This window comes from Arachis hypogaea, chromosome 16 (genome assembly GCF_003086295.3).
Source record: "Arachis hypogaea cultivar Tifrunner chromosome 16, arahy.Tifrunner.gnm2.J5K5, whole genome shotgun sequence".
Classification (NCBI taxonomy): Eukaryota; Viridiplantae; Streptophyta; class Magnoliopsida; order Fabales; family Fabaceae; genus Arachis; species Arachis hypogaea.
In genome coordinates, this window is record NC_092051.1 from 32,628,531 (window position 1) to 32,642,294 (window position 13,764).

Consider the following 13,764-nt stretch of genomic DNA (forward strand, 5'->3'; position numbering starts at 1 on the left):
GACATCAAACTTGCCTTGGTAGCTCATTTCCCACAGTAAAATTGTGATTCAGCCCTATCAGAAATACAGAAGATTTTGGTTAATGAAGATCAAAGAACCACAAGAGTCAAGCTCTCTGATCTCAATCATACTCTCGAATGAAGAGACCCTTCCGTGCTCTTAGTTATATGCTTTAACATGGATGATCTTGAGGTTAAGAAATCCTAAAATTTTTCGCTAAATAGAAATTTTATTCAATCAAATAATAATAAATAATTTTATTGAATTAAATTATATTAATGTGATCATTGAATGATAAAAAATTTTAGAAAAATAAATAAATAATATTTTAAGCGTAGAAATATTAAATTGTCATTTTAATTTACTTTTTTAATCAACGATAATAAATATCTTAAATTAATTAAATTTTTACAAAAATTATACACCTAAAACTATTTCGTTTTTTCAAAAATCTTTTGAAAATACAATGGTTCAATGAGAGGTTGACTATTGAGAATTAAATATAATATTTTTAAATTAGTATTTTCAATAAAAAGATGTACTTAGTTCTATCCATCCTAAATAATTCTATATTCACTATTACTTATCCATCTAAATAATTTTAACATTGATAGAATATTATTTTTAGGTGCAAAAAATTTAAAATATATTTATTCTATTTCAAAAATTAATATTCATATTTAACTTAGAATTCCAACAAATATGACAAAAAATATTATATTTTTTAGTTAAAAAATTAAAATAAAATATCTATAAATATATTTTTGTGTTTTAGCTTTAGATTTTTCAAAAAAAATTGGCAACTTAATGGAATCAAATCATATTTCTATAACACATAAATAAAAAAAATTAGGTATAGTCAGAACAAATACATAAATTAAAATAAAATTTAGAAAATTAAGAACCAATAAAATATTGAAGGAAAGAAATATAAATAGAAGAGAAACAAATTTATTAGAGAGAAGAGAAATAATTTAATAAATTTTATGTGTATATAAAAAAAGAATAAAAAGAAGATATACAGTACCTTATTTAATAACGAAAAGAAGCTAAACATCTGAATTAATATAAAAAAATAATAATAAAATAATAATAATCTATCATAATCTTAATCTTTTAATATAATTAATTAATAACAATATAATTAGTCTACCATAATCTTAATCTAATCTTTTAATATAATTAATTTTAATTAAATAATCAAATAAATTGAATATGAATATGTCTAATCTAATCGTATAAAGAAATAGTATATATATATATATATATTAGGAATAAAATATCACTTTAAAATAAAATTATAATTATTAATGACATATAAATATTAAAATTATATTAATACATTAATAGAAATATATTATTATAATAAAAAGTTGCAAGAATTAAAATAACTGAAATTTATTAACTTTAATTAGTTAAATTAGCATAAAATAAGAAAGAGATGATTAATCAGATTCAATAAATTAAAAAATATTACTGAACAAAGTAAATGTCACAATAATTATATTACTAATTGAAAAAAATTAATTTAATCAATTCAACTTTTTATTGAAAATAGACAATTAAAGATCATCAATGAATAAAAATAAATAGGATATAATACATTAAAGAATAATTTTGGTAGTATAAATAATGAAATTAAATTATTATATACAATTTTTACTTTTTATCTTATTATGATTGAAGTTAACATTAATGGTAAAAAACTAATTTTAAATAGTCCCAATTTGTATTTTAAAACATACTTAAAGCACAATTCATAATTTATTATTTTGTGATTAATCAACATTTTTTAAATTTTTTGGTTAAGTCTTCTGTATTTTATGATTGATAATTTTTTTCTACAAAACACAAATTTATGATGAATTATTACAATTATAATTAATTAAAAAATCAAGAAAAAATTATAAAAAAATCAAATAAAAGATAAAAAATAGAGTAAACATTTATTTTGAAACTAAAAATTTGTTAATTATGCTAAAAATTTTAAAAATTTGTATCTTATTATATAATCAATTTTGTTACTCACTTTAACTTTATTATTCATTTATTGTATCTAAAAAAGTATATAATGTCACACTTATTTTAAAAAAGATGAAACTCTTCAAATACACGGTATAATATATAATTTAAGAACAATAAAATAAAAATTTCTAGAATTTTATAATAGTATTTGAAATTTTTAATGACGATAATACAAAGTTTTTAAATCGACCAAATGAATTCAATAGTTATGCTTTGCACATCTTATTTAAATTTGAATTTTAAAATTTAATTTGTATCTTTTTTTTCTAATATAAATTATTTTTGACAAAAAATAGAGAAAAAAATTTATTAGACCAAAAAAATATCCTATCAAAAAATTATTATAAGGAGATTTATAATTAGAGAAGAAAATAATAAAAGTATAATAATAATTAAGAAAAAGAAACGAAGCTTGTATTAAAGAATGTTAAAAAAGAAATAATAAGGTTCATATTAATAATAATAATGCTGAGAAATGATGTTGCTGCTTTAGGCTTCTAACCTTCATTTTTGGCCATTTTTTTTTCTTTTCTTTGCTTTTTTTTTTAATTATCAAGTCATAAAAAAATAAAGAACAATTCAAGAAAACGAAAATAGCAACATCGAAAACAGTAAGATCAATAGTAACTATACAATTCAAAATACATAGGAGAAAAATAAACTATTATATGATAGAATTAACATGAGTATATTTCATCATTAAGTGAACATAGTTAATGCACAACAAAATTATATGTAAAGAGAAAAAAAAAAGAAAAAAGAGTTAAAATATCCAAAGTGATAAAAAGATTCACTACAAAAAAACAGGGTTAAAACGGCGGTTATTTTGGGGAATTACGGCGGTTAGAACCGCCATTATGACCAAAACTGGTGCCTCCAAGAAACGCCGTTATTCTGGGCGCCATTCTGGTTATTACGGTGGTTTTCAGAAAACCGCCGTAATAACCTGTGGATAATACGGCGGTTTTTTTAGGGTTAAAATGGCGGTTTTTTATTTGTTTAAAATGGCGACTGTAACCGCCGTTTTTACCAGGATGTTGTGGTATTATTTCTGTTTAAAATGGCGGTTGGAAACCGCCGTTTTTACCATTATAACCGCCATTTTTACCAAGTTATAATGGCATCTTTTGTGTTAAAATGGCAGTTTCTAGCCGTCATTTTTATCAAATTATAATGGCATCTTTTGTGTTTAAAATGGCAGTTTTTAACCGCCGTTTCTACCAGCGTATAATGGCATTGTTTTCATTTAAAATGGAGGTTTCTAACCGTCGTTTGTACCTAATTATGATGACAATTTTATGCTTTTTAAAATAAGATTGAAACTATCAATTTAAAGTGATATTTTCGAAACTCACTTAAAAATCTCGTAATAACTAGAAGGCATAATCATAAACCAAACATCATAAGATGATTTTTAATTCATACATGATCCAAAAGTCATAATCCAAGTCATAATTGAAATGTCACTACAACAAATTCGGGCTGAGGCAACCCTTTAAAAACGTTGCCTATAATAAGGAAATGTGTTGCCTTTGATCAAAGGCAACACTTTCCGACAAAACGCAACGCTTTTTGGGGGGTTGGCTATACGGCCGTTACCTTTGATCTAAGGCAACGCTTTTGTGTATAAAAGGGAACCCTTTTTATGACAACCTTCAGGAAACGTTGCCTTTTCTACAAAAAAAAGTAACTCCACATAAGGGTTGCCTTAGAGGATCCAAACACAACACTTTAACAAAGACTTTATGGCAACCCTTTTTATGAGTTGTATTTTCTAATACATAAAACAACACTTGTCCAAATTTTTTTAAGTTGCCTTTCTATAGACCTAAAGCAACACTTATTTAAGTTTATTTGAAATTTTTTTTAATACCTAAAGCAACACCTTATTGAATTTTTCTTAAGTTCTCTTTTTTTATATCTAAAACAATATATTTTTTGCCTTTGTTATATTTATAGGATATATAACACACTAACAATGCTTAAATTCAATTTAATCAATGTAGGGAGAATAAGCTAATAATATATATTGCATGTATGTAAAAAGGTGTTCCAAGTGTCAATTACATACTTGCCAAGTTACCAAGTCAAATAAATAATAAACATAAGTAAATAAAATACATATTTTTCTCATTATGAACAAAATTTCTTTAACATTTATCATGAGGCAGCAACTTGCTCTCCAAGTCCTCCTCGCATGTTCAACAACTCCTTCGGAGATCTCTCCTCGATGACGATTTCTTCTCCGAAAGAAAGTGACAGATCAATTGAAGTCAGCGGTGCAGCCACATAAAAAGGTACATTGTGAAAATTGGTACACAAGGTAATGCTATAGGTCCCAATTTTGTTGCCTGTGTCACCTGCAATGACATTTGAAAGAAGATAAGGATAAACCTAATGATGGCTTTCTTACTTTAGAAAACAACCAAACAAATGATAGGGTATTTCCGATTTAACTCAATGTACCATTTGATGCAACATTGATTCTGATGATAAAAATTTAAGGAGTTCTACTTCTAGAAATTTTTCCTGTCCTTTTTTCAGAAGTTATACATCTAAATTCTAATGCCTTTTTCAATTTTTTTAGAACAAATTGATGATGAATTCTAAGAACCTCACTAACCTGAGGTTTTTCAAAAATCCTGTAACCTAGAAGTTATGGCAGGGGCACCTGTTACAAAAAAATGAAACTCCTATCAAGTACTCATGCAAAATGCAGAACCAAGATAAAAAAACCAGCAACAATATCAGATACAAACAAAGTTAAAACAACATCAATTTAACACCTTACTCCTTCCAAACAACTTTCTAAAATGCCTCTAAACATAATACATTATAAAAGTTAAAGTTAAAGCTGTTTTCGGTCAATAGATGAAGAACTTCTACTTGTTATCATTAAATTAAATTATTATTATTAACTTTTAGTTAAAATTTTGATTATATATGTTTTTGATTATGTAATACTTTTACAAATAAGCTCAAACTTAAATTAAAGCCGGACAAGATGTATTAGCATAGCTCAAGGAATAATCGTGTTATATTTGTGAGACTTGACGACAGTGGAATGTAATAAGTAACCAAAACATATTTTCTTCTATGTTTATAATTAAAAGAACAAATGAAACTTGATAATCATATCTCTCCTCTTTCATTATTCTCTCCTCGAAATAATTACCTCATTTCATTCCATTAATGAAAGATACTTGATCGCAGCATTATGCCAACAGTAGTGGCAGTGATAGTTCTCAACATGCTCAGCAACAATGAATTACTTCAGACAATCCAGCAGTGCACATCCAAATATCTGAAGCGAGAGACATCAGCTATCAGGGAGCTCATGAAGGCTTGCAGAATTTCAGTTACCCAAGAAATAATATTGAAATTAAAACAACAATATAATTGGCGCTGAATTTTTGAAACTCACCAGGGTGGAACCACTAAGTACAGGTGAAAGAGGCAAACAATTAAATTGTTCCAAGTTAATTGAGATCTGCAAAACAAACAAATATACAGTTTGAAATTAAATTAAAATTTCAAACAGATACGAGAAAACATTTACATTAGAAATAAAGGTTAGGAGTACCATTATCTTTAGATAGAGCTACAACTGAGTCTTTTCTTAACTTCTCAAATCTAACCCATGTCATCATACAAAATCAATTAGTTAATTCTAACATTTCTCCTATTTTAGCCATTTCGATTACCTTGGAACCTTTCTCCTCCTAATGCAACAGTGTCAAATCAAAACTGTATGACAATACATAAAGTGTACACACAATTAACAGCAAAGGTAAGAGAACTGCATTGAAAGCCTTCTATACCTGGGATGAGCAACTCTGACAGGTCAAGCTGCTACTAAGAATCCCATCAAAAGGTCCAAGGTAGAGTTGGTGCCATCTTTCATGCTCACTCTGCCAGTCCCTATGTATTCGAGTAAGAATTCTATTATTAGAAGCAAAAATGTCTGCTAAGGAACTCATCTTTGGAGCATAACAACCTCTGATTTCTTCTCTCAATGAGCACAAAAGATGTAGAAATGCTTCAGCGGCATGCTACAAGACACACAAAATAATGGTAATAGAACAATGAAAATAATGTAAATCAATACTGATGACGGTTTTTATTCAAATAATAATTTAGATGAAGCGTGAGAATATCCTATCAAAACAAGACAAGATAGAATGTATTTTATATTTTAATTAGCATAAGAATATGAACGCTTGTGTAAAGAAACTTCAAAATTATTCTGACATTCTGTCCTATTTAATCCTAAATATTCTCTCTGATTAGCACTTCTTTGTGTGTTGCCCTATACAGCAAAATTGTTTACAATGTTTGCGCAGGCTTTTAGCCTCTGAGTTCAATAATCTCTATATCACTCTGTAAACTTATTTTTATTTGCTCTTATATATATATAACAAACTTTTAGACACAGCAATAATAATCTGTAGAACAACAAATCACAGAACAGCAAATTAGACAACAACTAAGTAATTTACTAACTAAAAATTAAATTCTAACTAAACTGTAATAAATTAATTCAAAGAACATCAAAATTAGTTTTTTCAAATACCTGGAAACGGTGGAACAAAGGAAGAACGAGAAAGAGAAGAGAAGGGAGAGGGGTTTCTTGCAATTGAGCACCGCGCCCGTCAAGGAGAGCACCGCGATTGAGCGCTGCTGTCGCCGTTAGGAAGGGGAGAAAGGGTCTGTGCGTTGTTGCAGTGGCTATGTTAGGACTTGTGGAGAGCACCGCGCCGTCGCCCATCGAGGATAGCACAGCGCCGTCGCCGTACGTGGAGGAGTGCACCGCGATTGAACGCTGCTGTCGCCGTTAGGAAGGGGAGAAAGGGTGCGTTGTTGCAGTGGCTATGTTAGGGATTGTGGAGAGCACCGCGCCGTTGCCCGTTGAGGAGAGCACCGCGCCGTCGCCGTGCGCGCGATTGAACGCTGCTGACCTACTGTTGCCGTTAGGAAGGGGAGAATGGGTATGGTTTGTACGTTGTTGCAGGGGAGAAATGTTAGGGTTCTTCATTGTGTATGTGCGTGAAGTGGAACAAGTGAAGCTCTTTTTTCTTTTTTTGAGTTTAAGTTATTTTTTCATTGAAAAAATAATTGGTAATAGCTAGGGATATAATTAAAAGTTTTTTCTTTTAATTTTTAATCATAAACAATTTTAGGCAACTTTTTATAAATGTTATTTGTTTAATATTTTTGATAACTCATATAAAATATTGTATTTTTATTTAAAAATGTTGTCTTAAAGCTTTTATTTTGTAACATTTTATAAATGTTGTTTTAGATATCAAAGACAACTCTTTCTATGGGTGGCCAAAAATTTTGTTATCTTTGCCTTACTCAAAGACAACTTATTAAAAATGTTGTCTTTGCCTATCTAAGACAACTTTTATTAAATGTTACTTCGAATAAGTGTTACCTTAGGCCAAAAATGTTGTAGTGTGTCATAATCCAAAAACAAAGTATCAAAGTAACATTTTTCAATAATACGTCTTAACATATAATTCTTAATATACGTCTTAACATATCAAGCAAGATCATGCTTCCTTGTTGCTTGCTCCAAAAGACCTACTTCCTAACTCTTTTGGTGATGGAATCTCACTCTCTTGATCCAATCCCTACAACAAAAATATAACTATTATGAGCACAAGAAATGCAAGAAAAAGGCATATATTGATATACATTTATCATGTCTAATTACATAGCATTGATACAATAATGAAACCAATTTAAGATTATAGAGCCAACTACACATGAAAACTAATTAGCACCATATAAACCACATCATATTTCTCATTAAATTGATAAAAAAATTTAAGAGTATAAAAACAGGTTTGACATCATTTTCCAAACCTCGTTGTTCAAAATTTGAAATCCAAACACGAATTCCATTATAGTTCCTTAGACAATTTAAGCTAAGCTGTTTTGTGTTATGTTGAGCTTAGAAGGTAAGACTTTAATTTGCGCCTTTACCTAAAGCAGTGTTGTGTTGTGTTCCACTACTTGAACTATCTTATGTGTGTGGTTGAGGCTATACTATAAATTACACTCTCTCTTCTTTAGAATTTCACATAACCGTGAGTTTCATAAATAGAAGGAAAGTATATGCCTTTTGTTAAACTTGTATTTTATTACTATCACTCTAGCATAAGCTAGCACTACTACTAATTATATTAATAATAGAAATCATAAGCAGAATATGAATGTACCTGTGAAACTTGTTGAGTAGAAAATATTCCAGCCAATTGTATTGGAATTTTACCCCCTTCCTTAGAAGCAATATAGGAGACTAGCGCTTGCAATTGCGCTTTAACGGTATCCAACTCTTCTTGCACATTTGGACCACAAGTAGATGATGTGCCAACATCATTTGAAGAACCTAAATTCATTTGACTAATCCTTGTAGTGTTGTTCTTGAAAGCAATTGTTGGAACAGCTCTCATACCTAAACCTCGAACACGACCAGGGTGCTCTTTCCCAAAAACTACTCCAAGAGTATTAAGAGGAGAATTAACAGTTAATTCCATCGGTTGTTGGCTGCTATGTACTTCAATCTTCTCCTACATATATAAAAAGAAAGAGAAAGAATCAAAAATAGTATTATCTTATAAAAAAGAAAGAAAAAGAAATACAAACAAGTTACTTATTGCACTTTAGTCTTACCGCTATTTCTTTAGCCTTTTCATTAACATAACTTCCATCTATTTTCTTGTGAGTGATGTCCCACATTAACATGACTAAGAGGAACTACAAATAGGGATTTAAAAAAATCTATTCATTAAAAGTATATATATATATTCTAAAGGTAAGAAAATTATTCTTGTATGTGCAAATTAGATATTAAACAAATACTTAAATAGTATTCTAAAAGAAACTATAAAAAATTATAATTATCTCTTTCAAATGATAATTTCGTGGCTGTAACAGTGACGTTGTGAATTTTTCCTTCTCAAGTAGTTGTATATATGATCTAAAGAAGATGCTGGGTAAGTTAAGAAACTAAAGAAGACATTACTCATCAATCTGAAAAATAGAAATAGTATATTAATCTCACATAAAAAATTATTAATTGCCTTTTAATTTTATCATTTAAAAAATGTATTTAGAAAAAAAAAAGAAAAGAAGAAGAAATAAATAATAGATCTGGAGTGCATATGTGTGAACTAGAAATCTAGAATCAAACAGAGCAGACAAAGGTTTATTTTTCAACTAATAGTTTGGAAGCAGTTTAACTCCATTGGAACCATTCTTGTAATTTAGATATATATTTCTTTTTGTGAAAACAAAGCTTATGAGTTAAGCTAAGAGTATTGAATTAGAATGAGAACAAAGTTCCAGAAACATGACAAAGGATGATCCAACGAATCAGTCACATTGTGAGCTTATAAACAAGAGATAAGAGCAATGATCATTTTCAAGTCTGTAATGGATCAAACGCAATACAGATTGTGTTTCCATATATATTATAATTTTGAGAATTAGATCATTTTCAAGTCTAGAATCGGTCAGCATGTAGTGAATTAATCAAAGACAATAACTAAAATTGTTTAAAATCCAATGAATTGAATTACTTGGATTGGTCTACGTCAAGTACAATTTTCGTTGAATCTCAATTATTGAATTCCAAATTTTTAAACATTTAGTTTTTATTGATTCAACAAGTCCAATTTTTAGATTTTCTTTAAGAACTAACATTAAGAATGTTATGGAAGTATTTTATTAATAATTAAGAGCACCGCTCTGTTGCATGCATTTCACAAGATACATATACTGAATACATGGCTTAGCTTCTTTCACTTAATTTTCCGAGTACACTCTAAAATGGTAACATAGTCTGAAGTCTGAACTAATAATGAGCTGATCAGCTTATTAGCATATTGCTAATAGTAATAACTAAGACATGCAATTTTGGCACTAATCCTAATCATGATGAAAGGAAAACTACTCCATGTTCTCCATATCGATTATTATTTTTGCCTTAAATTTGTTTATTATATGATGAAAAAGAAGACTTTGTATGTATACATATATAATATATTATTTATACATAGGAACCAATAGTGTCTCACATGGGACCATGCAAATGGATCAAAAGTCAACGCAAGTTGACGAGAGAAAGTTTTTATTTGATTAGAGATTAGATGCTCTGTCCTCCACTGATGATGATGATCTTTAATATTCTAAATCAGCTTATCCAACATAAATAGGTATCACTGCCAAAGCTTAAAATAACAGAACGAACCTGATATTCTGGAATTAGCTCCTTCAACTCAGAACGTAGATCCTGAAAGATAGAAAAATAAATGGTTAAGTTATCAACAACATTAATAATGATAACAAAGTTCCAGAAAATATCACGATTAGTATCAAAATCCCCCTCCCCCCCCCCAAAGACCAACTTACCAATATAACAATGCTAGGAAATATAGCAGTAATTCCATTCACAGAGGAAAAAAATACACGCGATAAAGGCTTATTGTATACATTTCATACAACACCAAATATAAATAGGAAGTGAGGAGGGCATACAGTGGCAGTGGATGTCTGAATTTGAAGCCATCTAACTGAATTGGCAAGGCTAGGTTGTTGACCCTGTGTTCATAAAAATAAAAATTAGATAATCATTACAGAGAAAAGTAAAATGGCATGCGCAAAGAGAGAAAAGATAAAGAAAGAAAAAAATAGCAGAGCATCTAATCTAATCTAACTGGAAGAAAATAAGTAGGAACAAAATATAGGATTCAAATTTCAAATACTTCACTAATTTAGTAGAGAGATGCTCAAATTAAATAGAATGCACTTTAAAATTGACTAGTTATTAAAATAAGTTAGTTATTTCATTTTTCTTTTTTCCTTTTTACAATATGTCATTTGAAAGCATTCAAGTTGCAATGAGTTATTAAAATCAGTTTGCAGTTGACTGCAACAGCAACAACTATAATCAATGTCAAATTTTGACTAGTTAATAAGCTCAAAAACTGCAGCAAAGATAAATTCAGCCATCATGAATGCAGCTCATGTATTTGACACTGAAATCCGCAGATAATTCAGTATTCTTAGCCTAACTTTAGGTAGCACAGGTCAGCTGAGAGAGATTCATTCATGTGCCATGTGGGTGCTTGGTGCCACATTATATGACTGCCACGATAACTGAAAGCATTATCTTTATCATTGTGATGGCTGTCTAAAATATGACTTGTGTAGCACATAGTTAACACAATTGGATAGTACGCTCTTGAATAATAATGAAGTGACATTATCAAATCACAAAATCCATGTTGACAAAACTTTTCTTACTACAAAAATAAAGAACATTTGACAAGCTCATGTAATGGAATAGACCATGATACATAAACTGAGAGAGAAACAAACCAACGCAACAAGGTAAAAAACTTTCACGAAAAGATCTCATTTCTAGTATTTGTAAGAGCACTTAAGGAAACAAGATTACTATCTTAATTTCCAAAATCAGGTTAAATGCAAGATAAATACTAAAAATAAAGAATAGATTGTTGCAACACTGAAGTAAGCATTCAATTCAAACACTTGAAGAAGCAAACCAACGACAATTGCTGGAGAACAGCAGCAAAAATCAGATATAGGGTAAGCAATTTTTGGTTAGTTAAAGCAACAAAAATCAGATACAGCAAAAAACATGTTTCACATGAAAAATTATCACCCACAAATTCATGTTAGTTAAAGCAAGTTAGTTAATTATCTAAATAATCAAACAACTGGTTTACATAAAAACACAAAGACACACTATCTGTTTTCAATTAATTCTTATTTCTTCATTCCTTGGTCAATTGCAAAATCTGGTGGCGCCTATTTGAGTAATTGATTAAAAACCAGCTGAAAGTCTCAAACACAAGTAAGACAAGTGAGTTTAATAGTCAATATAGGGTATCCGAAGACATGTAAAATTGAAACTGAAAGTTAAAATATAAAAAGGGGTCAGCAAAAACAAGCTATGTGAATTAAAAAGAGGCCTAACATGTGAATAAGGAATAGAATATACTAAAAACCTGACTGGTCATTGAGAACATTTAAAAATGGAGTGCTTTGAGAACTATTTTAATCCAGAAACTGTGCCTTAAAAATTGAACCAGCAAACAAGAAAAAACAAAAGCAGAACGCAATAAGAAAAACTAGACAAGCCATATAAGAAAAACTGTACAATCACACAATAAACAAATAAAAATTTCACGCAACAGCAAGAGAAGCATAACAATTCATAAACCTAAAACCTAGACAAGCCACCACAAAGCTTCCAAACCAACTAAAAGAAGAATGACAAGAAGCATATACCATCATACGAAGCTTTCAGATTCAAATTCATGCTCAATCCACACAAGAAAATGACACCCCTACTTCCAAAATCAATAAAATAAATAAATAAAAATCATTCAGCAATAAGAGTAACACGTTAGCAATTACTTTGGGTGGATATTCTGCTCCAAGTTTCGGATCAACACACTGCTTGACTTTATCCTCGCTAAGTCTTGGTGTAGCCTGAAATACAAGTTGCTATGATAACCTAAATTGGAAGATATATAAAATTTAATACATCTCAATTAACAAACCCAAAATTGTCTAAATCAGAATCAGATACAAATGTAAATTTAAACAAGTCAGAACACTAGATACTTGAATCAACGTAACAAAACCAGTTCAGATAACAAGTGGTCTTTAATCAACATAACCAGTTCAGAACACTAGACATTGGCACTAGATCTGAGATCGGGGGAGAGAGAGAGAGAGAGAGAGAGAGAGAGAGAGAGAGAGAGAGAGAGAGAGAGAGAGAGAGAGAGAGAGGGGGGTAAAGTTACGAAAACAACCTTGCCGGTTTTGCATGCAGTGTCAACGGGCAACGGCAGATGTGAGGAAGGAAGATCCAAGATCCAAGATCTGAGATCGTTGACTGGTTGAACACAAGACGGCGAGAGAGAAGAGAAGCCCGAGAGGGAAGAACGGCGATGTGGAGAGCTTCTTTACACGGAGGAGAAGAAGGAGAGAGAAGGGAGATCGAGAGTGCCGTTATGATGTGTTTCGTTTAACGAGCTAGGGTTGCAGTTCCTTTGTTTTATATACGTGTGAAAACAGCAGTTCAAAACCGCCATAATCACCAGAACCGCCACCAAACCCAAAGTTAATTATGGCAGCAACAAAAAATGCCATAATAACTGGGTATTACGGCGGTTCTTTAAAACCGTTGTAATGTCAATGCCATTTTAAATTCTTTTTTTCTAGTGATTATTTTATAGAAGACTATAAAATAATGAACTTCTAACTAAATTAAATTATATTTATTATTATTAAAAAAGGTTAGAGAGAGCAATAGAGAAAAGGTTTGTGTGTATTGAAGTTGTGTAGAATGATACAATATAGAAGGATATTTATAGGTGCTAAGAGAATCGAAATAATAAAGACGTAATATCCTATAATAAATATTCAGATATGTTAAATAATGCTAATTGATCTAATTGATACTAATTATACTCTAACAATTATATTCAATTAATTGATATACATAATATTAAATTGTGATACTTAAATATCTAATCAAATTAATTAGTTGATATAATTAATCCACCGTAATAAATTATATTTAATGAGTTAAAAGAAATAAATCAGAAAACATTCTCAAAAGCATGCGACGTCAGTTTTATCATTAAGTGCAAAAATTCGATTTTTATATAATAAAATAGATAGATATCTCAT

The 13,764-nt window shown here is 29.7% G+C and overlaps 1 protein-coding gene across 1 annotated transcript; it reads right to left on the reverse strand.

Annotated features, from left to right (window-relative positions):
- Positions 1–10,182: 10,182 nt before the first annotated feature.
- On the reverse strand, positions 10,183–13,221 carry LOC112754136 (uncharacterized). Its single transcript, XM_029293826.2, has 5 exons — positions 13,145–13,221; positions 12,882–13,032; positions 12,481–12,555; positions 10,573–10,635; positions 10,183–10,327 (listed from the first exon to the last, which is right to left on the reverse strand). The coding sequence occupies exons 1-5, from the start codon at positions 13,219–13,221 to the stop codon at positions 10,229–10,231; spliced, it is 465 nt and encodes a 154-aa protein (XP_029149659.2). The 3' UTR covers positions 10,183–10,228.
- Positions 13,222–13,764: the final 543 nt, after the last annotated feature.

Coding starts and splice junctions, on each gene's coding strand:
- LOC112754136 (XM_029293826.2), bottom strand. CDS start 13,221: ATGGCATTTTTTGTTGCTGCCATAATTAACTTTGGGTTTGGTGGCGGT. Junction 13,033..13,144: donor TATGGCGGTTTTGAACTGCT/GTTTTCACACGT, acceptor CTCCGTGTAAAG/AAGCTCTCCACATCGCCGTT. Junction 10,636..12,480: donor GAGCAGAATATCCACCCAAA/GTAATTGCTAAC, acceptor TTATGAACACAG/GGTCAACAACCTAGCCTTGC.